At 38.6% G+C, this 26,987-nt stretch overlaps 5 protein-coding genes across 6 annotated transcripts in view; 3 read left to right on the forward strand and 2 right to left on the reverse strand.

Annotated features, from left to right (window-relative positions):
• The first annotated feature begins 1,139 nt into the window (after nt 1-1,139).
• Nucleotides 1,140-11,416, forward strand: LOC116179058. Its single transcript, XM_031498766.1, has 6 exons — nt 1,140-1,386; nt 1,563-1,638; nt 6,452-6,681; nt 6,745-8,784; nt 10,561-11,147; nt 11,202-11,416. The coding sequence occupies exons 2-6, from the start codon at nt 1,589-1,591 to the stop codon at nt 11,208-11,210; spliced, it is 2,916 nt and encodes a 971-aa protein (XP_031354626.1). The 5' UTR covers nt 1,140-1,386; nt 1,563-1,588; the 3' UTR covers nt 11,211-11,416.
• A 2,353-nt stretch (nt 11,417-13,769) lies between these two features.
• On the reverse strand, nt 13,770-14,330 carry LOC116178572 (cytochrome c oxidase subunit 6A2, mitochondrial-like). The gene is made up of 2 exons (XM_031498116.1): nt 14,148-14,330; nt 13,770-14,096 (listed from the first exon to the last, which is right to left on the reverse strand). The coding sequence occupies exons 1-2, from the start codon at nt 14,248-14,250 to the stop codon at nt 13,855-13,857; spliced, it is 345 nt and encodes a 114-aa protein (XP_031353976.1). The 5' UTR covers nt 14,251-14,330; the 3' UTR covers nt 13,770-13,854.
• A 961-nt stretch (nt 14,331-15,291) lies between these two features.
• LOC116178520 (ragulator complex protein LAMTOR4 homolog) lies at nt 15,292-15,957 on the forward strand. Its single transcript, XM_031498027.1, has one exon. It carries the CDS (start codon nt 15,447-15,449, stop codon nt 15,729-15,731), a length of 285 nt encoding a protein of 94 aa, XP_031353887.1. The 5' UTR covers nt 15,292-15,446; the 3' UTR covers nt 15,732-15,957.
• Nucleotides 15,958-18,169: 2,212 nt separating this feature from the next.
• On the reverse strand, nt 18,170-19,825 carry LOC116178593 (zinc finger protein 708-like). Of its 2 annotated transcripts, none has more exons than XM_031498138.1 (3): nt 19,651-19,825; nt 19,210-19,603; nt 18,170-19,053 (listed from the first exon to the last, which is right to left on the reverse strand). In XM_031498138.1, the coding sequence occupies exons 1-3, from the start codon at nt 19,771-19,773 to the stop codon at nt 18,356-18,358; spliced, it is 1,215 nt and encodes a 404-aa protein (XP_031353998.1). In that variant the 5' UTR covers nt 19,774-19,825; the 3' UTR covers nt 18,170-18,355. The 2 variants fall into 2 exon arrangements, with proteins under 2 accessions (XP_031353998.1, XP_031353999.1); XM_031498139.1 differs by having other exon boundaries at nt 19,210-19,524; nt 19,651-19,784.
• Nucleotides 19,826-24,062: 4,237 nt separating this feature from the next.
• The window catches only part of LOC116179481 (sperm flagellar protein 2-like), a 5,319-nt gene continuing 2,394 nt past the window's right edge, over nt 24,063-26,987 (forward strand). The window contains exon 1 of the mRNA XM_031499275.1: nt 24,063-26,981. Coding sequence (XP_031355135.1) covers nt 24,342-26,981 — 2,640 coding nt within the window. The 5' untranslated portion in view covers nt 24,063-24,341. The remainder of the gene's footprint in view (nt 26,982-26,987) is intronic.

Below are 26,987 nucleotides of genomic sequence, written 5' to 3' on the forward strand. Positions count from 1 at the left end.
AAAGTTATACTATAAAGTTATCATTAGACATTAGCCATTATCCATTAGACAGTATCCATTAGACATTCGTCATTGGACATTCGACATTCGAAATTCGACACTCGACATTCGACATTGGACAATAGACATTGGACAATAGACATTGGACAATAGACATTGGACAATAGACATTGGACAATAGACATTGGACAATAGACATTGGACAATAGACATTGAACAATAGACATTGGACAATAGACATTGGACAATAGACATTGGAAATTAGACATTGGACAATAGACATTGGACATTAGACAATGGACATTAGACAATGGACATTAGACAATTTGGCCAAAATTCTAATTTTCCATGCATTGAGGGGCATTTCATGGGAATTTTGGACATAAACAATGATGGAAACGAATTGTAACCGCATTTTGTGCTGAATTTAAAATTAATTTGCCTTGAATTAGTATTTCAGATCCATTTTATAAGTTGCACTTCAGCCGATTTTTTACTGAATTTAAAAATGAGAAATATCTGTCAACGAATTTGAATAGTCTTTGTGCTCAATTTTGAACTAACTTGACGTTAATAGTTTTAGTTGCATTTGAGTGCATTTCTACCGAAGAGTTAGGTAGGTACTGAATTCTAGACTGAATTTGAACATATGCAAGAAACGAATTTGAACCGTATTAGTTTTAAATGAATGCGAGGTGCGTTTCAGTCGAATTTTTATTGGAAAAAGCAACATTAGAAACGAATTTGTACTGAATTTCAACCAAGATAATCCGATTTTGATATAAATTTTAAATTAAATGCATGCAATGAAATCTCACGGTTGATCTTGATCAAAACTTTGTTCTGCACAAATATGTGCGCATTTCGAAATGTGAGACGATAGTCGTTGCACAAATGAACTTCGCACCCGAAACATTAACTTTGTAGTTATTACTTTGGCTAATAATGTATGATTTAATTACGTTTTTGGATGCACCATCCATGGCTTTAAAATTGACTTTTTTACACATAATACGGGTGTTTAATTCAGGTTCCTTTTTTTTGTTTTCTGGATGTAAATAACATTTTTTTCCTCCACTCAGTACTTCACTCCAAGCTTGTGACGGTGATTCACGTTCGTGCCTTCGTTCTTTTTCGTTAAAAAATTGAGTCATAGGTATATACGCATGCGCTAGTAGCAAGAGTAGTTTACTATTCTGACACTGGTGGCGTATTAGTTGATCACGATTGCCGCTAGTAGTGAAGTAATTTTATCTTTAGATCAAACTGCGTTTTATCCGAGGTACGAAGTTTCTGGTTTTATGAATTTGTGTAAAGGATAGTTCTGGTTGCTGTATATAGTGTACAAGATGAATGGAAAAATGTCGTTGCTTCGCGCCAAAATATGTAGGTATCTAAACCATAGAGTGGGATAATCTGCCGTAGTTGGCTTATGCATTGTTCGTCAGTTTGCTACTTAAGTGATTTTTTGGTTATTTCTGTTGTGCGTTGTGCTAGAGTTCGTAAAATATGGAATTCTTCCAACAGGTGAATCTATATCTATAACGTAGCATTTTTTTTAGAGCCTATTGTGAAGGGGTAGGTACACATGGCTGACGAAAAAGACCTGCAGAACGGCTTGGACGAACATCTAGATAGGTATGTTTGCGTATTTTTTTGCGATTGCATGTTACAAAAATTCCTCGAAAAATTCATTATGGCTGACTACCAGTGGCGTACCCAAGGTAAAGCCCGAGGGCGCCACAGGTTTCGTAATTTCAGAAAGCCTATTGCGTCATTTTGTTAATATATCATCATAAAATTATTACTCCATTACTGGCAATGGTCAGAATGGATTGGGTAGTAGCTAAATTCAAGTGTTTTTGGCATATGGGAAGCGCTCTGAACTTTTCGTAGTTTCAAAATGGTGGCTATTTAAAATGGCGAAACTTCAAAATGCGGCACATTTACAATATTTTCGTAGATACTTAAACATATGGGGTAGATACACGTCTGCAAACTGATATAATTAAGATACCTATGTTAATATGGAAACAAAAACATCCGCAATTACAAACCGATATCTAGAATTTTTGGCAAATTTTTAGTTTGGATCTAAGTGAAAAAAATGCATCTTACTAACACTCTCGCATTATTTTTTATGATTTCAAGTGTCGTCTGTACCCCAAGCAATGTGTTGAAACTACATTTGCTTGGTGCACAAATTTCAAAATTCTATAGCGATTTCAATTTAGGTAAGTTTTATTAAAATTACAATCTACCCTCGAATCTACCTATAAAGAGTCTAACTTCAATACTCTGAGTACAATTGCAATATACCTGCTATAAATGAGAGACTTTACAATGCTACTCGCATATATTTTTTTTTATTTTTATTTTTTTTTATTTTTATTTTATCCCTCTCTTGTTTTGGGCCCTCAACAGGCATGCGCCCAATTACAGAGTGACCCGCATAATGCTATTTAGAGGCCCCCCCCCCATATATTAAGAACTGCGGCGTTTGGATCGCGAAATTGTCGCCATTTTGAAACAATGACATCCCAGACTTTAGAGTCTTTCTAAGAGAAATGAACATAAATAAAATCCAAGTGCTAAAATAAATATCCACATCAAAATAACTTAAATCTAATAAGTTGGTATAGTAGCTATAAGTTTTCTATTTTAAAAAATTCGCTAAAAGGTATTTAAGTCCCATTTATTTCCCTTGTAAGTGCTTAAACAGTGTGCAGAGTATTTACGTTCAGAATTTGATAGTGTTGGATAAGAAAGCGTATTTCTTCTACAACGTAGTTAATGTAGAAATACCTTTTCAGAGGTGGATATTCAGTCAAAGGTAAGTATAATGTTGTAGGTATCTGTTTTTCAAAAATAAACGTCACTGGCCATTATATTAGGCCACGCCGACAAGGTTTAAAAACCCGATCTATCACACTTCCACTAGTGCGGTCTTATGGTGTTTTTTTATAAAAATCACGATCGAGCGCATTTTTTTCCCAAAACGCAGAACAAACCGTAAAAAATGCGAAAAAAATGTATGGAATTGTAGAGGACCAAATTTCCCACAAAAATTCGGATTTGTGTGAATTCTGTGTGTCTCCAGTTCCCTTTTGTGATGTTCTTGCATTGTTCCTAAACTCAGTAAAAATGACTTTTTTGCACAAATTATAGACAATGTAATATTTCACAAAAATTCTGAAATGCCGTATAACTTGCCTGGATGCTCACAACTGCACAACTTAACTTCGACTAATCTCCTACACTGAAAACTGCCCTTTTTATTTATTTTTAAATTTTCCTTTACCACTTACCTCTTTTGTCTCCTACTTTATTCTAGTTCCATTCAAATCCTCCTCAAGTTTCGTATCAAACTTCGGTTCCCTGTCAATTTTCCTTTTAAGTGTCCCTCCCTCGAAAATTTCCCTAAAATTCCTTTAAAGGTTCCATCAAATCTCCCTAAAATTAATTGTGCCTCAGTACCCTCCGCAAAGGACGACTGGAAGGGGGAGTTGTCTTTCACACTCCCTGATCCTCGGCTTTTAATAAGTGCTTCCACAAACGCATTCAGCCTTCAAGATGATAATTTTGGGAAAGGAAAGTCGAATTTTTCTTTCCTGACTTCACAGGGTCGGATCATGGCTCTAAGATCGGTGTTTGGGGAGAACGTAGCTCTGGGGGATATGGAATACCGCCAACAGGAAGTACTTTCAGCAAGGTATCTTACCCCTAGCACTTTCGGGATACTCCTTGAGAAAAAGTAAGGATTAAAATAGGCATGTTATTACACTTCCATGAAAAAGTGATACCTTTTAAACCTAGGGAGAGTAAAGGTCTGGGGTAAGTCAGATTTCTATTCTGCCTAGGTTTGTGCCGAACTCGTCTTTGACTCGCACGGCTCTGGTCTCAAAACTATCACTATTGCATACGTTTGGCTCACTTCTATGTATAAGTATTTTAAAACCGAAGGCGAGTTCGGCTCAGACCTAAGCAGAGTAAAGGTCTGATGGGGTAAATCATATTTCTACCCTCCTTCGGCTCGCTCGGCACTGGTTTCAAGACTGTGACGGCTTGATTGGCATTAAAATTGGCGAATTACACTTCTATGCAAAGGTGATACTTAAAACCAGTGTCGAGCCATCCGAAGGAGAGTACGTCACACACGAGTTAAGCAGAGTAAAAGTCTGATGGGGCAAATCAGCTTTCTACTCTGCCTAGGCTTGGTTTCTAAACTATCACTGATGATGCCCTTGGCTCGTTCGGGATTAAAGTAGGCGAATGTGCCTGTTATTACTCTTCTATGTAAAAGTGGCACTTTTAAAACCAGTGCCGAGCGAGCCGAAGGCGAGTTCGGCACAAACCTAGGCAGAATAATGGTCTGACAAGGTAAGTCTCTGACTGTGCCTAGGTTCTCTTGTGTATAAATTCAAATCAAGCTCCCACTAGATTCTTCACAAATTCCCTTCAAATCTTCCTGAAGTTCATATCAAGTGTATTTCTCAAATTTCCACCGTTGCTCTCAGATTCCCCCAAAGTTCGTCTTAAGCCTCCGTCGGGTTTTTCTTCAGCTTCCCCAAAATTTCCATTAAATCCTCGCAAGGTAACTCACAAGTTCGCTAAAATCCAGCCCTTGGCTCGTTCGGGTTTAAAATAGGCACGTTATTACACTTCTATGCAAAAGTGATGTTTTTCTCAAACCTAGTCACATTTCTCCTCAGCCTAGGCTTGTCCTGAACTCGCCTTTGGCTCGCTCGGCACTCGTTTTAAAACTATAACTATTGCATACGTTCAGTTCATTCGGGATTAAAATAGGTATGATATTGCACTCCATGCAAGTCATACTTTTAAGTGTCTGATGATGTAAGGCAGATTTCTACTCTGCCTAGGTTTGTGCCGAACTCGCTTTCGGCTCAAGAGTATCACTGTTGCATGCCCTTGACTCGTTCGGCATTAAAATAGGTGAATGCAAAAGTGATTAAAACCAGTGCCGAGCGAGCCGAAGGCGAGTTCGCCACAAACCTAGGCAGAGTAAAAATCTGATGTACCCTATCACATCGTCGACTGCCTCGGCACTTATTTCAAAACTATCACTTTTGCATTCCCTTGGGTCATTCGGCATTAAATTGGGCCTGTTATTTACACTTCTATGTAAAAGTGATACTTTCAAAGCGAGTGCCGAGCCAGCCGAAGGCGAGTTAGACACAAACCTAGGCAGATTAAAGGTCTGATATCTACGCTGCCTAGGTTTGTGACGAACTGCATACCTTCGGCTCATATTACACGTCTACGTAAAAGTGTTTTAAAGCCAGGGCCGAGGAGGCGAGCCGAAGGTTCAGTACAAACCCAGGCAGAGTAATCGTCTGATTGTGCAAGTCAAATTTCTACTCCCACAACAATACATTTATTCGTATGTCAGATTGCTACTATGCCTATAGGTTTGTGCTGAGCTCGCCTTTGTCCTCGCTCTTCATTGGTTCCACTTCCAAACTATCACTTTTGCATGCCCTTGGCTCGTTCGGCATTAAAATAGACGAATGCAAATATGATATTTTTGCAAAATGAAGGTCAGATTGGTAAGTCAGATTTCTACTTGTGCTGAACTCACATTTTTGGCTCGTTCGGAACTGGCGTCAAACTATTAGCGCTCTCGCGATAATCTTTGAAAAAAAAGAAAAGATTCTTCGTGTACTGGAGAGGGAGGGAGAATGTATCTCTCATGATAGTTTTCGGGAAAGGACAATTACATTTTCCCCGATTTCCCCTCGCCCCTCTCACTTTTTTCATAAGCCGAAGAGAGCCGAAGGTTGGTTCGGACCTAGGCAGAGTAAAGGTCTGAATACATTTATTCGTATCTATTTTGGTTTGCCCTGCGTTTCTTAGATATGCGGTAGTTGTGATAGACTGAACCTAAGTTTGCCGTCTCTTTCTAACGATGGATCGACAACGAAATTACTGTACAAATGAAGTAGCAGTAATTATGACATAGTCACGTGGGGTCTAAGAACAAAAATTTAGGTTCCGAGAGCGTCCCCATTCAATTCGATATGGCACATAGCAGTATGAAATGTTTACCTATGATGTAACACTAGGACGCCATAAATTTAGGAAGACAATGTCGAATGGCATGACTTAACTTCAACTCGATGAAACAACTTAGTAAAGTTGTGGAAGTTAGAAAGTGGTCTTTGTGGTAGACAATAGCAGCTGGGCGTTTGTAAATCTAGCTAAGTAATTAGATAAGAAAACCTAAAATTAGCTAGATAATTTGGGGATGAAGAGTCTGTAACGTATCTTGCGTTTTTTGTTCATATCAAAACGCAAGAATTATCAAAACTGGCGGCGAAAGATTTGGAATGAGGAAGGTACAAGTGGAAAGGGTACGGTAGGTTTTGAACAGATTCAAGATAGCAACAAAATATGACGCAAACAATTATTATATTAACGTAATTTGTTTCAGTCCTCAACCCAACCAACTTGATTCGTCTTACTTTGCTTACCAACAGTCCCAGTCGGTGTGGTATTACGATCCTTACCTGCACCAAACAGTGCCTGTACTTCTTCTAGAAGAGGGCGCATTTTCAAATACATACCTCCCCAGCTCGGAGGAACACGACCATGTAATCCAAAATACACCAAACACTGTACGTACTGGCCATAGCAGCTCGCCTTCGAATACGACTTTCACAGGTGATTGTAGCAAAACGGTAGATTGTTCACTCCACAATAAAATCATTGGGTATTTTGCAACAGGTATGGAATGCAGAACCGAGGCACCAGTGCTAAGTGAGGTAATAAATGGTAGAGCTCACAACAGAAAGGATTCTCCAATGCCAACTAAAATGTATCATAATACTAGAAGGAAGTCGCTCCCCGTGAATTTGATATTAGTGGGCGCGACTCCAAGTGGCAGTGATAGTCATTCGCACAACCAAGATAAGTCATTACCAAATCCTGACGAGAGTTTTGAAATAAACTATTTCAATGACCCACTTCATGTAGAATCGGAAATAGTAATAGGTATGAATGGAGACATTGGCGATGGTCACTCCACAGATGCAGGAACCCTTAATGATGAGGCTAACTCTGAAAGTCAATTCTCAATTGAGACGAGCAGCTCAAAAGAGGCTAATAGTGGGCGAACGCTTACACCAAAACAGTCCACCAAGTCTACCGCTAGTGAATTTCGAGTCTCCGACTACCATAAAACAGTTACACGGAAAGTCTATGGAAATGCTAAGCGCCTCGCTAAACAAAGAATGGCTAATGAGGCTGAAGATCAGCGTGCGTCTATACCAAGAACAGGGTACATTCAGCCAACTGAGAAGATCTTGAGCAACCCACCTGAAAATCCACGAAAAACAACTCAAACGCTCAGAGAACCTACTGAGGTTGCGGCCAAAGCACCGTCGAGCGCGTCCACTAAAGATAAAGAAAATCATCTTATCGAGCTGCCCGTAGATTTGCCGAAACTTCGAAAGGTCTGGCAAGATGCCATGATTCCCCTGAAAGAATGCGTACCGAGGGTTTACGCGAATTCGTCGAAGAAACCTCAACGGGAAAGGTCCAAATTTGATCAACTGTTCGGTTCGGACACTGACGACGATTATGGCGATAAATCGACAAACGGCAAACGCTTGATTAACTCGATGCCTTGGAGGGTGAGAGAAATCGATGATTATATTATGTTGATAATAAATCGCGGCCAGATTTCGACGTGTGACGCCGTGTTTGAGACGGCCCTCGAGCTTAACGTTGATGAATCGGAAAGAGCGGTGGCCGAATATGGTGAGATCAAACTTGAGTTGGAAATTCCAAGTGTTGCTGAAGTGACCGTTTATTCCGATACAGTAACTGCGAGACAGGCTTGCGGTTCTGATGAGACTGAAACAGTAAATGAGATTAATAACCTCATGGAGATGCATTGGAATGAAACCGACATCCCCATTATATTTCACAACGATCAATGTCAGGAACTCACAGATAGTGTTCAAATGGAATGTGGACGTGACACCGAAACCGAAATTCGCAGTAGGCCCGCTCGTGGCCGGGCACGAGGCAGAGGTCGTCGGCAAGCTCGAGGTCGTGGGGGCAGATATACAACTCGAGCCACCTCCCAATCTTCAAACGTTGAAGCGATCGCCACCGAATTTTGCAAGGAACTCTGGGAGCTCATCTTTTACAATGTGAAAAACTGCGAAATACTAGTTAGGCAAACAAAAAGCTACACCAAAATCCAGCCGGCGAAGGAGAAGATTAATTTAGTCCTGAAACACTATCACCAAGCGCGAGAAAAGGAAGTTGAAGAACTAGCCCGGCTCACTCTGGGTTTTCTGCGCCAGCACACTATATCCAACTTTATATATAAACAATTTTTAAAATTCTGCTACGAGTACGGTCGCCAAAAAGGAATGCGGGTAACAGTTCCGGCGCTAGTGAAATTTCTGTTCTCTGTTGTGTTGAAAATTAAAGAGATGGAAACCAATCTGGAAGGATTCGTTCGGCAGTTTTGCGCGGAGGTGGAAGGAGAATACGATACCGCTGTAAGGCGGCGGAACGTTAGGGACGATTTTATTCTTCCCAAATTTCCTCATTCGCCACCGCCACTCTATCCATTGGAGGCAGCCATACGAACTGAAGTCGGTAGTTCCACATTCCAAAATTCTACGCTCGCCAATATTGATTACACCGATTTACCTGAGTATTCAGAAGCGGCGGCGCTAGTGCGGACTGCTATTGCGACAGAACAGGCACTTCATCGAATGCAAAATGCGATGTCCACTATCGAATGCGGTAAGTGTCTCTCAAAATAAAGAAACCGCGTTATAAGAAATGAGACTAATGGGAGGACTCTACTAGCAAACAGCAGAGGTAAAAGATCAGTTTTTCAAAATTCAAAAATAAAAAAAGTGGGTAACAATAAAACAAGTATAAATTGTGCACAACTCCTGTGCAGATAAAGCGCATTTTTTTAAACGAAATAGCTTTTGTTTAGACATCACCAATGGATATATTTCTTGCAGACGTCTCAATCGCCCTTTGTGAGTACCCTCTTCCGACAATCCGTTCTTGAAGTATAAGGGAATATACCCGATCACCATAAGAGGTCGAGGAGGAGGGCTATGGTTGGTAGAAATTAATTCCTTTCGTTCAGACCTTTCATTAGAGTAGGTACCATGAAGGATAAAACTAGTTCCACTGCTCCCCCCTCCCCCTCACCACCCCGTACTTTGATAAGAGGACAGAACGCTTAACATAGCACTCGAGGGGTTGACCGCTGGGCAAATGTGGTGTACAGTCCCGAGGAAATGATTAGCAAATGTAGTAAATGATGAGGAAATGTAGCAGATGTTGAAGTAATGTAGCGAATGTTCAGGGAATGTGGGCCATATTCTATAAGAAATTTTTTTTTGGGCCTCAAAAAAAGGCAGCGTATAACCTCAAAAAAAGGCAGTGTATAACCTTCCTTTTTTACCAAAAATCGACTACACCAAAATTTCTCGGGAAAACACTTTTTCTTATTAATTTTGGTGCGTAAAATCCAAAACAATTCGTACTTTTTCGATCAGACTTCTCAATCAAAAGTTATAGACTAGAAACCAATTTCGAAAAAAAATTCAAAGGGCTGTAACTTTGGAACTAGTAGCCCAATCTTGGAACTGTTTGAAATTATGGATTCTACAGGCCACATTCTATAAGAAAATTTTTTTTCCGGGTCGATCTGAGACAATTTTTTTTCGAGCCTCAAAAAAAGGCAGTGTATAACCTTCCTTTTTTACCAAAAATCGACTACACCATAATTTCTCGGGAATACACTTTTTCTTATTAATTTTGGTGCGTAGAATACAAAACAATTCGTACTTTTTCGATTAGACTTCTCAATCAAAAGTTCGTAACTTAAAAACAATAGGGACCTTTCTTATATCCTTAAAACCATGTGTACCAATTTTCAAAGCGATCGCACGTTTCTAAACAAACTATCAGCACACGGACAACCGGATGGTCAAAAATGGATCTGTTCCAAAATCACTAGGATTAATTTCAGAAAGGCGTAGGTACGTATCATGTGCACGACGCTTTGAAAACTGGTACACGTATTCTTAAGGATATAACTGGTATAAGAAAGGTCCTGGTAGGTACCTCCTATATTATAATATAATAATAATAATACGGTTTTACTCCCCTTAAATTTGTATATATCAATAGAAATATAAAAAAAAGCTAACCCCATACAAAGTATAACTTGATCTTTAAGTAGTATTAAGCCTTTCATCTAGTATACTATTTTAAATTTTTAATGTATTTGAGTGACAAGTATTTGAATACTTTTCTAAATATTCGAATACTTTTTATAGTATTCGAATACCTTTGATAGTATTAGAATAGAATACTTTTGAAAGTATTCGAATACTTTTAAAAGTACTTTAGATCCATCAAATTCAAGTACATTAGAATCCTCCTTTTCGTCGATTTCTCGAAAACGGTGTTTTCCAGGCTCCTATTGGTCGAACCGGGTTTAATCTCCTCAGTCAGAGCATTAGTAATTTCAGTTGCCGCTTTTTCTTTTAGAGCCTAAACCGGAACCAAGTGATGCATTTACAGCGGTGCAAAAACAGTTATTAAAGCTGCAGGTGTTGCAGTACCACGAGTTATTTCAGAATTACCAGCGACTTGTGGAGAGCGCCCGACAAGAGCAGTGGCACGTACCTCATTATTACTACTTCCAATGGCCCAGAATTGGTGTTAATGACCAGACTGACATTGCACCCCCTGCACCTCCTACAAATGCATGGGATGATGGCGCACATTCTGATCGACATTGTCAGATGAACGATGACTACCACAGTCAAGAGCAAATCACGAACGTCTCACGTCCTAGTACACCAGAGTGCCTGAGGGCTGAAACTGCAGCACAAAACACCAATCCTGGCGCGTTGCCCTCAAGCGAGCCAACAGAAACTACCACACCCGCCTATTCTACTGTTATTAAAAGAAGTAACTCTCCACCGGCGAAAAGGACGAGACCAAACAATGACCAAAATGCAATCATCGACCTCGACCAGTGGTACATGGAAAAAATGAGACAATCCGACTTTATCGATTTGGACGATTACGACGGTCCCATTCAAGATCGGAAGGATCCTGTTCAGAATTCTGTGAGTATTTTATTTTGATCAAATCGGCGTTTATGGACAATTTGCGTGTTTCAGGGAGACTAAGACCTTTACTTCGGGAAGCGAACAAGACTATGGAGTCCAATGTTATTGCCGCGGTCACATTACCCAGTTCATAGTACAAAATGTTTCAGTACAAAAACTAATTATATGTACCTAAATAACTGTTTTTATATCAAAAGATTTATTTATTAACTGTTACCATGTTTTAAAGATAGTATTTAGCGTTTTAATTTCGTCTCTGCTTAGAAGGCGGCTTTTAGCTTTAAGATACATAGGTACTGCGAAAAATAAGTAAGTATGGAACTAAGTAACTTGTACATTATTACCATGTTCTTTTGTTGTTACTTTCATTAATAAACTTTGCGTACTACAGAACTGGGCAGTATTCGATTTTGTAAATAATTTTTAGTATTCAAATCCTTAAAAGTATTCAAATAGTTTGTAATTAAATACTTCTATGGAAGCAGTATTTGTATTTGTAAATCAAATACTCTCACAAATATTTAGTATTCGAATACTTCGCATAGTATTTGAATACTTAACCTTCCTTTTTTACCAAAAATCGACTACTCCAAAATTTCTCGGGAAAACATTTTTTCTTATTAATTTTGGTGCGTAGAATCCAAAACAATTCGTACTTTTTCGATTAGACTTCTCAATCAAAAGTTATGGACTAGAAACAAATTTCGAAAGAAAATTCAAAGGGCTGTAACTTTTGAACTAGTAGCCCAATCTTGGAACTGTTTGAAATTATGGATTCTACAGGCCACATTCTATAAGACATTTTTTTTCCGGGTCGATCTGAGACAATTTTTTTTCGGGGCTCAAAAAAAGGCAGTGTACCCTTCCTTTTTTACCAAAAATCGACTGCACCAAAATTTCTCGGGAAAACACTTTTTCTTATTAATTTTGGTGCGTAGAATCCAAAACAATTCGTACTTTTTCGATCAGACTTCTCAATCAAAAGTTATAGACTAGAAACCAATTTCGAAAGAAAATTCAAAGGGCTGTAACTTTTGAACTAGTAGCCCAATCTTCGAACTGTTTGAATTTATGGGTTCTACAGGGCACATTCTATAAGAAAAATTTTTTTCCCCGTCGATCTGAGACAATTTTTTTCTTCGGGGCAAAAAAAAGCAGTGTATTACCTTCCTTTTTTACCAAAAATCGACTACACCAAAATTTCTCGGGAAAACACTTTTTCTTATTAATTTTGGTGCGTAGAATCCAAAACAATTCGTACTTTTTCGATCAGACTTCTCAATCAAAAGTTATAGACTAGAAAACAATTTCGAAAGAAAATTCAAATGGCTGTAACTTTTGAACTAGTAGCCCAATCTTCGAACTGTTTGAAATTATGGGTTCTACATGGCACATTCTATAAGAAAAATTTTTTTCCCGGTCAATCTGAAACAATTTTTTCTTCGGGGCTCAAAAAAAGGCAGTGTATAGTCTTCCTTTTTTACCAAAAAGCGACTACACCAAAATTTCTCGGGAAAACACTTTTTCTTATTAATTTTGGGGCGAAGAATCCAAAACAATTCGTACTTTTTCGATTAGACTTCTCAATCAAAAGTTATAGACTAGAAAACAATTTCGAAAGAAAATTCAAATGGCTGTAACTTTTGAACTAGTAGCCCAATCTTCGAACTGTTTGAAATTATGGGTTCTACATGGCACATTCTATAAGAAAAATTTTTTTCCCGGTCAATCTGAAACAATTTTTTCTTCGGGGCTCAAAAAAAGGCAGTGTATAGTCTTCCTTTTTTACCAAAAAGCGACTACACCACCAAAATTTCTCGGGAAAACACTTTTTCTTATTAATTTTGGTGCGTAGAATCCAAAACAATTCGTACTTTTTCGATCAGACTTCTCAATCAAAAGTTATAGACTAGAAACCAATTTCGAAAGAAAATTCAAAGGGCTGTAACTTTTGAACTAGTAGCCCAATCTTGGAACTGTTTGAAATTATGGATTCTACAGGCCACATTCTATAAGAAATTTTTTTTTCCGGGTCGATCTGAGACAATTTTTTTTCGGGGCCTCAAAAAAAGGCAGTGTATAACCTTCCTTTTTTACCAAAAATCGACTACTCCAAAACTTCTCGGTAAAACAAAACTTCTCGGTAAAACACTTTTTCTTATTAATTTTGGTGCGTAGAATCCGAAACAATTCGTACTTTTTCGATTCGACTTCTCAATCAAAAGTTATGGACTAGAAATCAATTTCGAAAGAAAATTCAAAGGATAATTCAGATACGGCAATTAAAATTGGCAGCAGAGTTGTGCGTGTTACAGGCTTTGAAAATTCGGCCAATTAAAAACGTTCATTTAAATTTGCCGGGTTTTTTTTTGGAAGGAGCTTAACTGCATCTGTTGGGTGAACAGATAAGTCTTGATTAAAATTTTAAGAATAAAGTCGAATTAATATGATTTCTGTCAATTACTTTTATTCAATCATTTTGATCAGGATTTGTTATCAAAGCAAGTTATAAAGCTCTAGTTTCCAATAATATTGAATGAATGATAAAGATTGGAGAAGGATTTCATATACAAAAATTTAATTAATTCCCTCGAACCGTTCAAAGTTAACAATCAACAGTTAGTTTACGATATCCGTACTCATTTATTCAATTATCTATACAAGACTATTTTCTTACTAATAAACAAAACCGGTACACAAATCCTTAATGCTCATTTTCATAACCATCGGGCAAAGCGTTGGTGTGCGGGTTATGGAAGAAGGAACGGTTACCGTCACCCCACGGGAATCGTTTTGTTCGAATGTACATATGTTCGTACTTGACGAACGGAGGACGATGATGTTCGGCGTGCTCCTTTTGATGGGCGAGGTAGCAGTTGGCGCCGCACAGGGCGATCGCTGGAAAGGCCAGAAGATAAGTTAGCCTCTTCCAGATTTTGTAGCCACCTGCAAAGATTGTGCGTTATGTAATGAACCTCCCCTGGGAGAATAACGCACCTTCGTGACCTCCTGACACGGCCGAGGGACCCTCAACTTTCCCGTAATTTGCGAGCGTTGTGGTTACGTATCTGCGTATTGCCTGCTGTAAAATTACGGACATTTTCTGCTCGGATATTTTCTGTTTGACTGATCGAATTACGAAATTTAATGGCAGCAAGCTCAATATCTAAACTTTTTTTCATACACGGCGTTTGTCATACACGTATGCGATATGAACTACTATCCGTTTATGCTATCTACTCCCAACAACCACAACCTGCAGGTGAGCATTTAACAATGTTTATCTAATAAACAATGATATTATTACAATGCAGAACAATACAAGAAGTGATCCATTAGAGAGTTAAGACTACAGTCTACATACCCGCGGAAGTCTCCATATACTCTGAAGACTAGCGGAATTCCAAATACTACTAGTATTCATAACATCATAAAAAGCCAAAAATGAAGATTGAGTAACTTAAAAAGTATGGAAAGTCCTGAACACCTAGGTTACCAGAAAGACTTTTAAACTCTGACCATGAATTTATGGAGACGCTAAACTTAAAGAGCCCTGCAATACTGTAATTGGTTCTATAAATGTTCAATGTTCCAAAGATTAAAGGGTCCCTAGAACCTTCGGAGTTTTGACGATCATCGGCTTTCAGAGTTTTTATACGATCTTCAGTTTTCAGCGTTTCCAATCGCAAGAATCTTAATTGAGGAGTATTCTACAGTCTTACAGATTTCCAGAATTTCAAGCTATTCATGAGCAGATGACGATTGGCCTACTGCCTTTAGCGTACTACTCAACTCTTCGAAGTTTTCAAGATCTCTATGCCACGGTGTTTTTGGGGCATTATAATCCTTGAGAGTTTCTAATAGTTTCAAAATTAGCCTTTGAATGCCTGAAGTATACTAATATGGGTCGAAGTTTTACTTGGACCATTGAATAAATATCTCTGACATACGTGAAACCTTTGAACATAGTGAAGATTTTTTAATTTATCTTAGTAGTGTTACCATTGAATTTATAACTAAAATTCAATGGTGTTACATAACGGATACGAAATTCCAACATGGCGGGCTCTGTAGGACATTCCATTTACATGTATGTAAACTACACAGTATGAGAATTGGAATAACAATCAGATGTTATTTGGAATTTTTGATTTTTCATATTTGTCAAACCAAACACATCCATCAGAAATTTTCTTTTATTTAAAGGATAAAAAAGGAATAAAAATAACTACGTTTAACAAAGAAAAATTGAAAATTAATCCTTTCAAAGCTATTAATGGAAATTAGCTGTTTCCAATGGATCGCATACCTGGACAAATCGGATACCTTCTCCTCAACGAAGACGGTGCGGTGATATCATCGTCGGGCGATTTGGAAAACGACGAGAAATCCGCCGATATAATAATGGGCTTGATAACGCTAACGTCGCAAATTGATCCAGATGCACTTCCGAATCATGATGGGTTTAAGAAGCTGTCGATTAAGTACGAAGGGCACTCCTACATCGTCTGCTTGTCAAACCGGAAAATACACGTCGTGAAGAAATTGAACAGTGTCGACGGTGCGGCCATTTCAGTTTAAAGTCGAACTATATTATTATTGTTAACATTACAAAGATGGATGTCTTGATTTATTTTACGAAAATGAGGTATATGCAGATTAGTATTTTGCTTGCGGGAATGTGTTATTCTATGTACCAAATGTATACGATATTGGAGGACTTAGATGTGAATGAGGATTATTTCACTTATATCTTTGTGTTAGTTTAAGTATCTGTTAACTTCCCATGTTTATTAATTAGTGTTTAGGTTAATATGTAATCTCTGCTAAATGGTAATAAAATTTGCTAATTTGAACCACCTTTAATGAAGTTCGAGAGACTACTGCAAGTGCTAGTCCTCTTAACAATAAATATGCCAAGACCAAGTATTGTTAAGCTGGCTCTTCACAAAACAATGAGCAAGCCTTTTTAGATATTGAGAGGGTACTTATTCAATAACCTCTTGAAAATCAATCATAAAAAGTGTACAGAACGACAACCACTTGGCAAGGTGCAGTCGATTTTTGATAAAAAAGGAAGGTTATACACTGCCTTTTTTTGAGCGCCGAAAAAAAAATTGTCTCAGATCGATCCGGAAAAAATTTTCTTATAGAATGTGGCCTGTAGAATCCATAATTTCAAACAGTTCCAAGATTGGGCTACTAGTTCAAAAGTTACAGCCTTTTGAATTTTTTTTTCGAAATTGGTTTCTAGTCTATACTTTTGATTGAGAAGTCTGATCGAAAAAGTACGAATTGTTTTGGATTCTACGCACCAAAATTAATAAGAAAAAGTGTTTTCCCGAGAAATTTTGGTGCAGTCGATTTTTGGTAAAAAAGGAAGGTTATACACTGCCTTTTTTTGAGCCCCGAAAAAAAATTGTCTCAGATCGACCCGGAAAAAAAATTTTCTTATAGAATGTGGCCTGTAGAATCCATAATTTCAAACAGTTCCAAGATTGGGCTACTAGTTCAAAAGTTACAGCCCTTTGAATTTTTTTTCGAAATTGGTTTCTAGTCTATAACTTTTGATTGAGAAGTCCACAGATCTAAGCATACACAGATTGCTAACCTTATGCATTTTTTGGGAAACAAATTTAGGTATACTTAAAGGCGCCCTCTATTGTGGAGCAGTATAAACATGTATCGTTTAAAACTGTAATAAGACGCTTATGGATTTACGCGGTAGATGTCACTGAAGCAAAATTAAAGCGCTAAAGTTTGCACAATTCGAATTCCTTAATATTCGTATTTTTACAGTGATATGATATGATAGGAGGTACGCTGAGCCATAATTGTTTAATTTAACACTGGAGCTACTCATTCGTCGTAAAGGAGTTATTAAAAGCGGGTACCTGTGGTCACAGATACACACGAACATAGGGCAGGTTCTTAAAGAATCGTGAAGGTTTTTTGAAGTGGGCGGAAATTATTTGCAGCTTTAAAGGTCTTGACAGATTGCTAACCGCAAAGGTATACTTAAAAACTATATGTATATCTCTGCCATAATTAACGTTACACTCTTTACCACGCCGATAAGATTTGGAATACGTATGTAGGTATACATATATGATCTCTTGAATACGTGTCTATAAACAAATCACAAAATAAATTCACCGATTACAAATATCAAATGCCAAAAATAACGAATTCGAATTATGCACACTTTACCGCTTTAAATTTTTTGCAGCGACATCTAATGCATAAATCCATAAGCGTCATATTACAGTTTTAAACGGTACATGTTTGTACTGCTCCGCAATAGAGGGCGGTTTTAAGTATACCTAAATCCTTGTTTCCCAAAAAATGCATAAGGTTAGCAATCTGTGTATGTGTAGATCTGTGCTTTTAGTGTTGATTTATTTAAACAGATTTTCAGTTGTAATAGCTATTCAGACCATGGAAAAAGCTAAAAAACCATTTTATAGGTATTGTCTTGTACAAAAGTGCAAAAACACTATTAGAAATATTATAATAATAGAATATTCGCTAAAACGAACTAATAAGTACTGCAGTATAGGAGATGGGTAGACGAAGTAATGCATTAAACGTTATTAATAATTACTACCAAACTATTCATCTCGTCCATTTAAGTGAGTATAATTAACCGTTGCTAATTAGATGAATTGTAGCAAACTGCATCCGATTAAGTAAATCGTAAGTAGCTTCAAAAGATAAGAGCTCTTAATTAATTCGAATTTTAAGACCAATTACAGATTTTTAGAACGTCAGCAGCTCGCACAATTAATTAAAGAAGTTTTAATTTGGATGTAAATAATCAAATTAATTAATAATAATGTTTTATGGTTTTGTCTTACCAAACGGTTCATATGTCTATACATAAATTCATTTTTAGTGTTTTTAGGTTTATTTTCGACACTTTTATGGGGTATCTCAGTAATTGTTAATGCTAACATTGTGCTCTAATAGGGTCAAACTTCAAATTTGAAAATGACTTAGTTAAAAAAGGCACAGAAAAATGTTTTATACAAAAGTTTATTTACAACAATTGTTGACTAATTTTTCGCTTTCAAAATAAAGCCCCAGGATCAGATAAAAAAAGTTATCAGACCTAACCTCATTTTTTTTGTGGAACTGTACATTTTATTCTAAAAAGACAACTGCGATCAAACACCTAGATGTATCATCATTGTATTTGTCTCTCCTTAACTGACTTTTGTACTAATCTCTTTATCACTGTGTGTCTTTACATGATTAACTAAGTTAGTTCGCCACCTGTACAACTTCCCACAAACGTTACATTTATAAATAGGCACCTCACTGTGTGCCTGAAGATGGTTCTTTAATTGGTTCTTAGTCTTGTACGCTTGCTTACATATATCGCACGTGAAATTACGCACGTTACTGTGTGTCAACTGATGACCGATCAAGTTACACTTGTCCGAGAAGGAGCGCCCGCAGTCCTTCACGTCGCATCTGAACGGTTTCTCGCCGGTGTGTGTTCGAACGTGACGTTGCAACTTGCTCGGGGCCGTGAAGCGTTTCCCGCAGTACTTACAGCCGAACAGGTCAGTGTGTACGAGCTTATGGCACGTCAGATCAGACTGCAGCATGAAACCCTTACCGCAAAGGTCGCACGTGAACGGCCTGCTATCGCTGTGCTTCTTGAAGTGTTCGTTCAGGCAGCGCCGTCGTGTGAATATCTTCCCGCACTTAATACACGGGTATGTGTTTTTCGCCAGCTTCGGTTTGGGCACGTGGGCTTTTTCGTATTGCGGCTGTCGTATTTCGTAACGTTCGCACAGTGTCTGTACGGAAATTATTTTCGCTTTCGTTTGCTTTGGCTTGGGAACAACCGCTTCGGTGGGCATAACTGGGCACGAAGTTATTGGCTGAGGTATATCTGTTCGGAAAAACATAAGTGTTAAAAACGTGTTTTGGTTGCTTTCACAACTAATCTTAGGTGACCAAAAATAGGGACATTTAAAAGATTGATTATAGAGCAAATGGCCAAGGATACGTCACAAAAGAGCACCCCCCAAGTGCAAAAACCACTTACTAGCAATATTCGCATAAATTCCGGCATCGGCCGCCACAAGATTTTGCAGGTCGATTTCTACACTATCATCCACAACTTTTGCCACTATTTCATTAAGCAAGTTCTGCTCGACGTCCGGTGCCTCCACGTCAATAAATGGATCAATTTCCTTGCACTGATCCATTAAGCCGAGATGCGTTATACCGTCACTTTTACCGCAGTGTGTCGGTGTAATAATCGTGTAGTCCAAATCCATGACCTGCTGCGAGAATGAATCTCCGCCCGTCGAGCCGCAGAGTAACGTTTCGAATCTGTGATCGGATTCGGTGTACAAAACTACAAAGTTATAAAAGTCGTTCAGTTTGATTAAGCACTCCTGGCAGACTTGACGAGGCTTTAAATCGTCTTGCGATATCTACAAGAAATGAACAACACCGGGCTGGGCAGTCCCTGTTTACTCACATTCAGCGCAAGGCATCTTTTTATTTTTATATCTATGCCTATATCGGCGTCTTTTTGAAATATTGGAATGCAAATATTGCGAATTTGGGCACATATTCGACATAAACTTGTTCCCCAAATCATTTTCAAAAATCAACTTTTGGAGGTTATGTTTACATTGTTTTTGTAGTTGACAGTTGTATCTGGACTGTGGTTCTTGTATCACTATCGGGACTGTACCAGTGGCGTAACATGAGTTTTGTGAATCTCCGACAAATCTTGGGATAAAATTTAAATTATTACGAAATCGCCTCGTTTACAATACCATATTAGGATATATAAGGTGTCCCACTTCCAACGGGGGTTTACTTATATCGAAAACTGTCTTATTGTTAAAGTTTTTTTTCCATAAATAAACAGATTCCTAAGCTTCTTCGGTTTCTTTAGATGAAACAATTTCTATCGATCTTTCAAAGTTTCTTCAGATCTTTGCGACTCTTATAATCCGTTGAACTGAATTCTTGCAAATTTCGTGTTCAAATTGTTACTTTTTTACACTGCAGATTGGTTTTTTTTCAGGCGGTTTGGATTCATTAATTTTTTGTTGATCTATATCGATTAAAGACTTAAATTGTTGATGATGTGTTTACTTTAACTCACAGATTTTATAATTTTATTATTGTTTTGTTTTTTTTTATTTTTTCTTTTCTTTCCTTTGTTGGTAGGTAGTTACTTAGTAGATTTGTGCTTGTTTTCAATCAAAATTGAACTCTGCTAATTGTTTTATTTCGTAGAATCTATGTGTATAAATATATTCTTTATGTCTCTAGGGGTACAGGGGGAAGAACAGGTAACCTACTGGTTTATCTGACCCTGAACCTATTGGTTATGGTGTAGGAACCATTTTTTTTCCTAATCAATAAAATCCATTATTATTATTATTATTATTATTATGGTCGGTGTTTCTTGTGAGAACTCAGGTCTAGCCTGGTTAACTAATCGCACGGATTAAAATCAAGTGACGATTAGTGTCTGTGTCTGTCTGGTGAAGTTATGTAGGGTCCTTAAAAGAAAAAATCACACACGTACATTGGACATCTAGGGATAGTATGTAATTCGTACTTACCAACATACCTATTGATGGGCACAATAGCCAACGCTATCAGGAAAGAGGAAAACAAAACAAAACAAAAAAAAATCATTATAATAATTCCTGTAATTTTATTAAATGGAGTTTATTGTGTAAGTGTTTCTTTGGCTTTGCGTTTGGGTTGAATACAAGTGGGTTGTGATAACGTGGTGTGCTTCTGTGAAGAAGGAGTTTTGTGTTTTTTAATTGTATTTATGGTGTTTCTTTGTTCCTGAAGTCGTATTAATGATAACTCTACGTTGGTCTGCAATGCGTTGTTCTGTCAAGTGTGCTAAATGTGGGTATTGTGTAATGAACGCGTGATATAGTTTACCTCTGTATGCTGTCCTGTCCGTTTCCATCTTCGTGATCTCCAGATACGTACCGAAAATGAAGCGATTCATCCCTTCGTCCCATTTCATACGTCTTTTGGAGGTATCCTTTGCGCTGGTCCCATCCACAAGCGGTTGAGAAGCAGGCACAAAGGTCTCTTCATGGCGGTCCTCTTCAGGTGGTCGTTGTCCTCTTCGTAGTCTTCTTTCGGCTGTAGAGGTTTCGGGTATCCCGACGAGCGGCCGCCTGTTCACCAACTCGTCACTATCGGCTCGCATGCTGCAACGCCCAGCGATAGCTCCAGACGTGCCCTGACGCTCCTCAGGTAGCGGCATTTTTCCGAGGCTTTGTTTAAACTCCATTTTCATAAGAATATGGGGTGACTAGGAACACGTGAAGGCGTCACTCTTCAAGATATTCGCGTAAGCAAATATCCACCTGCGTGTTGTGTATTATTATTATTATTATTATTATTATTATGGTCAGTGTTTCATGTGAGAACTCAGGTCTAGCCTGGTTAACTAATCGCACGGATTAAAATCAAGTAACGATTAGTGTCTGTGTCTGTGTCTGGTGAAGTTATGTAGGGTCCCTAAAAAAAAAAAAATCACACATGGGCACAATAAGCCAACGCTATTAGGAAAGAGGAAAACAAAACAAAACAAAAATCATTATAATAATTCCTGTAATTTTATTAAATGGAGTTTATTGTGTAAGTGTTTCTTTGGCTTTGCGTTTGGGTTGAATACGAGTGGTTGTGATAACGTGGTGTTCTTCGGTGAGGATGGAGTTTTGTGTTTTTTAACTGTGCTAGGACGTGTAACTTTATTGGGTGGACCTGTCTTGTGGTACATGTTGCCTTACTTGTATTTATGGTGTTTCTTTGTTCCTTGAGGTTGTATTTGTGTTATTGCTTGGGTTATTGGTGGAGGTATTACTGTATTTTGTGAGCTAGTAGTGCTGTTAGGTTTTTGCGTTTGGGTTGAGTACGAGTGGGTTGTGATAACGTGGTGTGTTTCTGTGAAGAATGAGTTATGTGTTTTTTAACTGTGCTAGGGCGTGTAACTTTATTGGGTGGACCTGTCTTTGTAGTGCATATTATATTATTATTTATTATTATTCACAGATTCATGGGTTAATTTCAGTTTTTTCAACAAATCTACTCAAGTTCTTCGGATGCTTCCGTTTCTTCCGGTGTTTTCTTACCTTTAAAAGATCCTTCAATTTCTTTGATTTATTTCTTTTTTTTTAATTAAACTCACATTCACAAGATCTTTTGAAATCGGACGACTTTTCAGATTCTTCCAATGACAGCATTCTTCATTTATTGGATATTTAAAATTGTTTAAAATTCGCCGAATTCCTTCATCCCCTCCTTGTTTTCTTTCGATACTTGGGATATTTTGCTCCCATCGTGTTTTCGATTTTGAATTCGTTAATTGTTTCAAACTCTTCTACGTCCATATGGTGTTGGGATCATTTCAGTTCTACGAAATTGCTTTCAGATTTTTCCGGTTCTTTTTTAGAATCTTATAGTTAAGTTCATTTCGACTACTTTGAGCAATAATGAAATAAAAAATTACGTAAGCTTACGTTTGACACTGATCAGGTACTCGTATACTAAACTATAATTAATACTCAATATTGCTATGTGCATTGATCCCAGGTCAAAAAGGGCCATACACAAAACACTTCAAACCTAACTAGTTCCACAATTATAACTTTACCCCGTACAGATCCTCACCCTGATACAGAAAAATGATTTAAACCTGACCTAAAATTTCTGATTCCCGGCAAAATCAAAATCCTTAAATTCTAAACGGGCTGTTACCAAATTTTGACAAACGCCTACAATGAACTTTGGGTGAGAATCAGTAAAATTAATTGTCGTTGAGCATAAGAATTATCTTTCATCGTGAAAAGGGTTTGAATGAACACACAACTTACGTAACATTACACAAACAAATTATATTTTACAAACACAAATAAAAACGACCATGACAGTCATGTTAAAATGGAATTAGACCAGAAATGTCTAAAATCAGAACCAAAAACACACCGTAACATAGAAAAAACTTGGGCTTACTGCTACCTGTCCCCGATTCAGTTGTAGTAAAGGTTATCCTTACGTAGCCCTCATCAAAACTTGAAATTGCCATCCATCGCTCCCAACCAAATGCTTGCGTAGACACCTTCTTCGAGCACGGCAAAAACGAAAACCAAAACAACCTTCACACTGACAACGAATCCAAACGCGATATATAATACGTTTTTTTATTTGTTAGTTTTAAAATGTAATCGGTCCCGAACTGGGCAACTTAACTCCTTTTCCTCTTTTAAATAAAAGCACGCGAAACAAGATGACAAACTTCTGTAAGAGCTGTAACTTGGGCTCAATATTTTATAAAGGACAGCAGTTCACGTTTTCAAATGAACGGCACTCCGGCATCGAGCTTGGCAAAAAGCGTCCTCTTTCCACGTCTCTTGTATTTAAACCAAATCCCACCTAGATTTCTTAAAACTTTAACAGCCAATAAATACTGCATAGAAACGAAACTAACCAATACGAAGAAGAGTCAAAACGTCATGTCTACACTAATTCTGAATTTTCCTTATCTAATGCAATATTCCTCTAACGGTAAAACAAAGCACTATTGTAATAAGAAATCTATAGCAGCGAAAATAAAGAACTAAGTTATAGAATAATTTACTGCAAGAATAATTAGCATCTTTCTACTAGTGGGGGTTACACAAATATACCTAGATCGGGTAAAAATTTAAATAATAGCACAAATCAACGGAATATAAATCAGGAATATCAATCGGTAAAAAAATAACGTTACAAAATGTCCAATATGATATGTTACTCGTACACTAAAACCGTAATTAATACTTCATAAGAATGAATAATTCAATTTACGTTAACTAAACAAAAGCAAAATTTTGCTCGACAACGAATCGTCCGAACAAATCGGTGAAATGTACAAATCCTTTGTAATGACACAAGTAACGTAAATAAAAATGATAGATCCTCCAAGATGCAGTACTCCTAAACGGGAGTGAAAGTTTTGGGACATGCAAAAAACAACTAAAAACTTGAAAATCTGAAAAACGTGTTAACAGCACTTTGTCAGCAAGTATATCTTAAAGGAATTCAGTTTTGGCTATTGACAGCTCATGTCATTAAATATTAGAATTACTGTATTTATATCAACGCAACTTACTAAAACGTCACACAGCTTCTGTAATTATGGGGGATTTAATAAAGGCATGGATCGTAGAAAGAATTGGGGTAGTGATGAACATGGACCCGCAGGTCTTCTCTACGGAAGTAATGGACGGTACAATAATCGCACAAATTTTATTAAACTACAACATCATCACCGAAACGCAAGCGTGGCAAATAGTCCCGACTAATAATCCGGTTATCGCCTCCAAAAACTTCAAGCTCATCCAACTGTGGCTGCACAGTATCGGCATACAACGCGCCACTGAAGAACTAGATGAAATCTGCACGGGAAAATCTATGGTGGCAATTAAACTTTTCTATGAGCTCTATTTGAAATTACACGACAAAAACGGTCTCTTCTTCGCAATGAGGAAAAGACAAAAAGAGAGGCTGCACCCGACAAACACCCGGTTTGACGTTTGCACGGTTAACGAAACCGTTAACGGAAATCTCACCGAATTCGTCGACAACGACCTATGCCAGCAGTTAGTGGTGCACCAAGGTGTTATTAAATGGAACCAAGATCGTTACAAAGCCTTACGGGAGAAATACAGAGAGACGCGCGAACGTTATTCGAAGTATCTGGATAAGAAGTGCGGTCTCAAAGAGGTCAATCAGTTTGGCAACGCGGAAATGGTTGTGCCACCCTCCAAACCCTTGGAGCGATTGGATTCGAGCTGCTCGAGCGACTACGACCTTACTTTCGATGATCTAGTCAAAGAGCGACAGGAGGCATCTTTAAAGCCCGTATTTGAGGAGGATCCGAAAGCGGCCGCCGAAATATTGAAGAACATTAAGCGGAGGAAACGTCGCGAGATGCACGAAAATGAAGAACGTGTAAAACAGCAGAAATTACTGCTAATGGAGCTGTGGGGTAAGCTCCTCGCGCAACAGGAGAAGGAACTGGAGGAATGCGTCTCGAAGAAAATGCTGAAGCAGTCCACTTTCGAAAAGCAAATGACCACGAAACTGTTCGAAGTTCGACAGCAGGCCAAACACATCTTGGCGAATCGCAGATTTATGGACGACTGCGCGTTAAAAAAGCGCGAGGATGAGTTCTTGGAGCATGTGTTTTTACGGGACAAGGGCGTTGGTAACCAGAAAGGTAATTACTATGTCGAACGTGGAAGAATGTTGGAGTTGCACAGGCGACTGTACGCACAACGGATGTGCCTGTACGTTTCTAGGCGTGATGACATGTGCAAACGCATTGTTGAAGATTTTGTATCGCTGGCGGTAATATCGGCCGGATATAAGGAGAAGTATCAAGCTGATCCCGATGAGGCTATAAGGAGGGAGTGGGGGAATTTGTTTATTAAAGCAAAATCTCTAGTTGCCTATCTAGCTGACGTGACCGAGCTTGTGGTCCCCGAACCCGTTTCGAGCGACTTGGAGGAAATTTACTGTTTCGAAATGGATAGACAGGAAGCGTTAGACGAGCGAGAGTTTGAAAGTTATATGAACTTCGAAAAGCCTTGGACCGACTTTCTCGCACAGTGGGAGGAGCACTCGCCCCAAATCGAGCACGGAATGAACGTCTTGAGTCACAATGTGAATCGAGTCTTAAAAACCAAAAACCCCGAGGCGCAATCGCCCCATCCGTTACCGGCGGTTGACGTCGCAGTTTGCATCAACGGTTTTCCCGATTGCAACGTCCTCCCAGTGTTACAAAAGCTATTAAACAAACGCAAAATTCGTGTGATAGAGATGCAGGATGCTGTCAACACGTGCCTGGAGGCGTACAAGTTGGAAAGAGGCACGGAAAGTCTTGAAAACGCGCTGAATGATCATACTGAAGCGGCGCTTGCGCATTTCAACAGATCCGGCCCGGTTAAGCTCACCGTTCCTGTTAAGGGGAACAAGCAAAGCGCGACGTCTGGGCTCAAACTTGAAACAAAAAGCACCCAGACACTGGTTAACTACCCTTTGGTGGACTTAAGTGTTATGGCCGAGTATGGCAAGTTAGCCTACGAGGCATTGAATGTTGGCGATGAGTTGACCGACAATCTTCTCGTCGTAATGCTCGTGGAATATATAAGGAGCCTGAATGACTTATCAGGATGGGCGCTGATAAACTATCCCAACACGTTGACTCAGGCAGCTGTGTTGGAACAGGCCTTAACAGGCGGGTTCGTGCCAGACGTAAGCTGCGATTCGGGTAGCATCGGTGATATCGCCGATTTAATCGTTAAAGCCTCAGAAATGGGCCTTAAAGGCAGAAACGTGGAGTTGCAGCAATCGAAACTGCTACCAGATTTAAGTTCATCGCATTCCCTATACCGCACTTATCTCACCGCTTTCATAACCGTTAAATCTGAAAATTGCGTCGGCACAGACTGTAGTGAACCACAGACGCCCTTAGAGGAGTTCTACCTGGAGCAGGGTTGCCACTATGAGCTTTTGTACGAAAATTTGGAACTGAACATTATTAAGCGACTGGCCAAAATGATTATTGGCGAATATTCCATTCCGCCGAAAACTTCGCAAGAATTATTCGGTGACACCCTGAACTACGTAGAGGCGAACCTAAGCGAATCGGCAAAATTCGTGGGGCAGGAGATAAAGCATCAAAAAGAAACAGTTCCATCGGAAATATTCGTAGCATCGACGGGTGTACCCGGAGATCCTTCGTGGCAGTACTTCGATATCGCGTTTCCGGAAGCGCTT

The sequence above is a fragment of the Photinus pyralis genome, unplaced genomic scaffold (assembly GCF_008802855.1).
Source record: "Photinus pyralis isolate 1611_PpyrPB1 unplaced genomic scaffold, Ppyr1.3 Ppyr1.4_LG8, whole genome shotgun sequence".
Taxonomy (NCBI): domain Eukaryota; kingdom Metazoa; phylum Arthropoda; class Insecta; order Coleoptera; family Lampyridae; genus Photinus; species Photinus pyralis.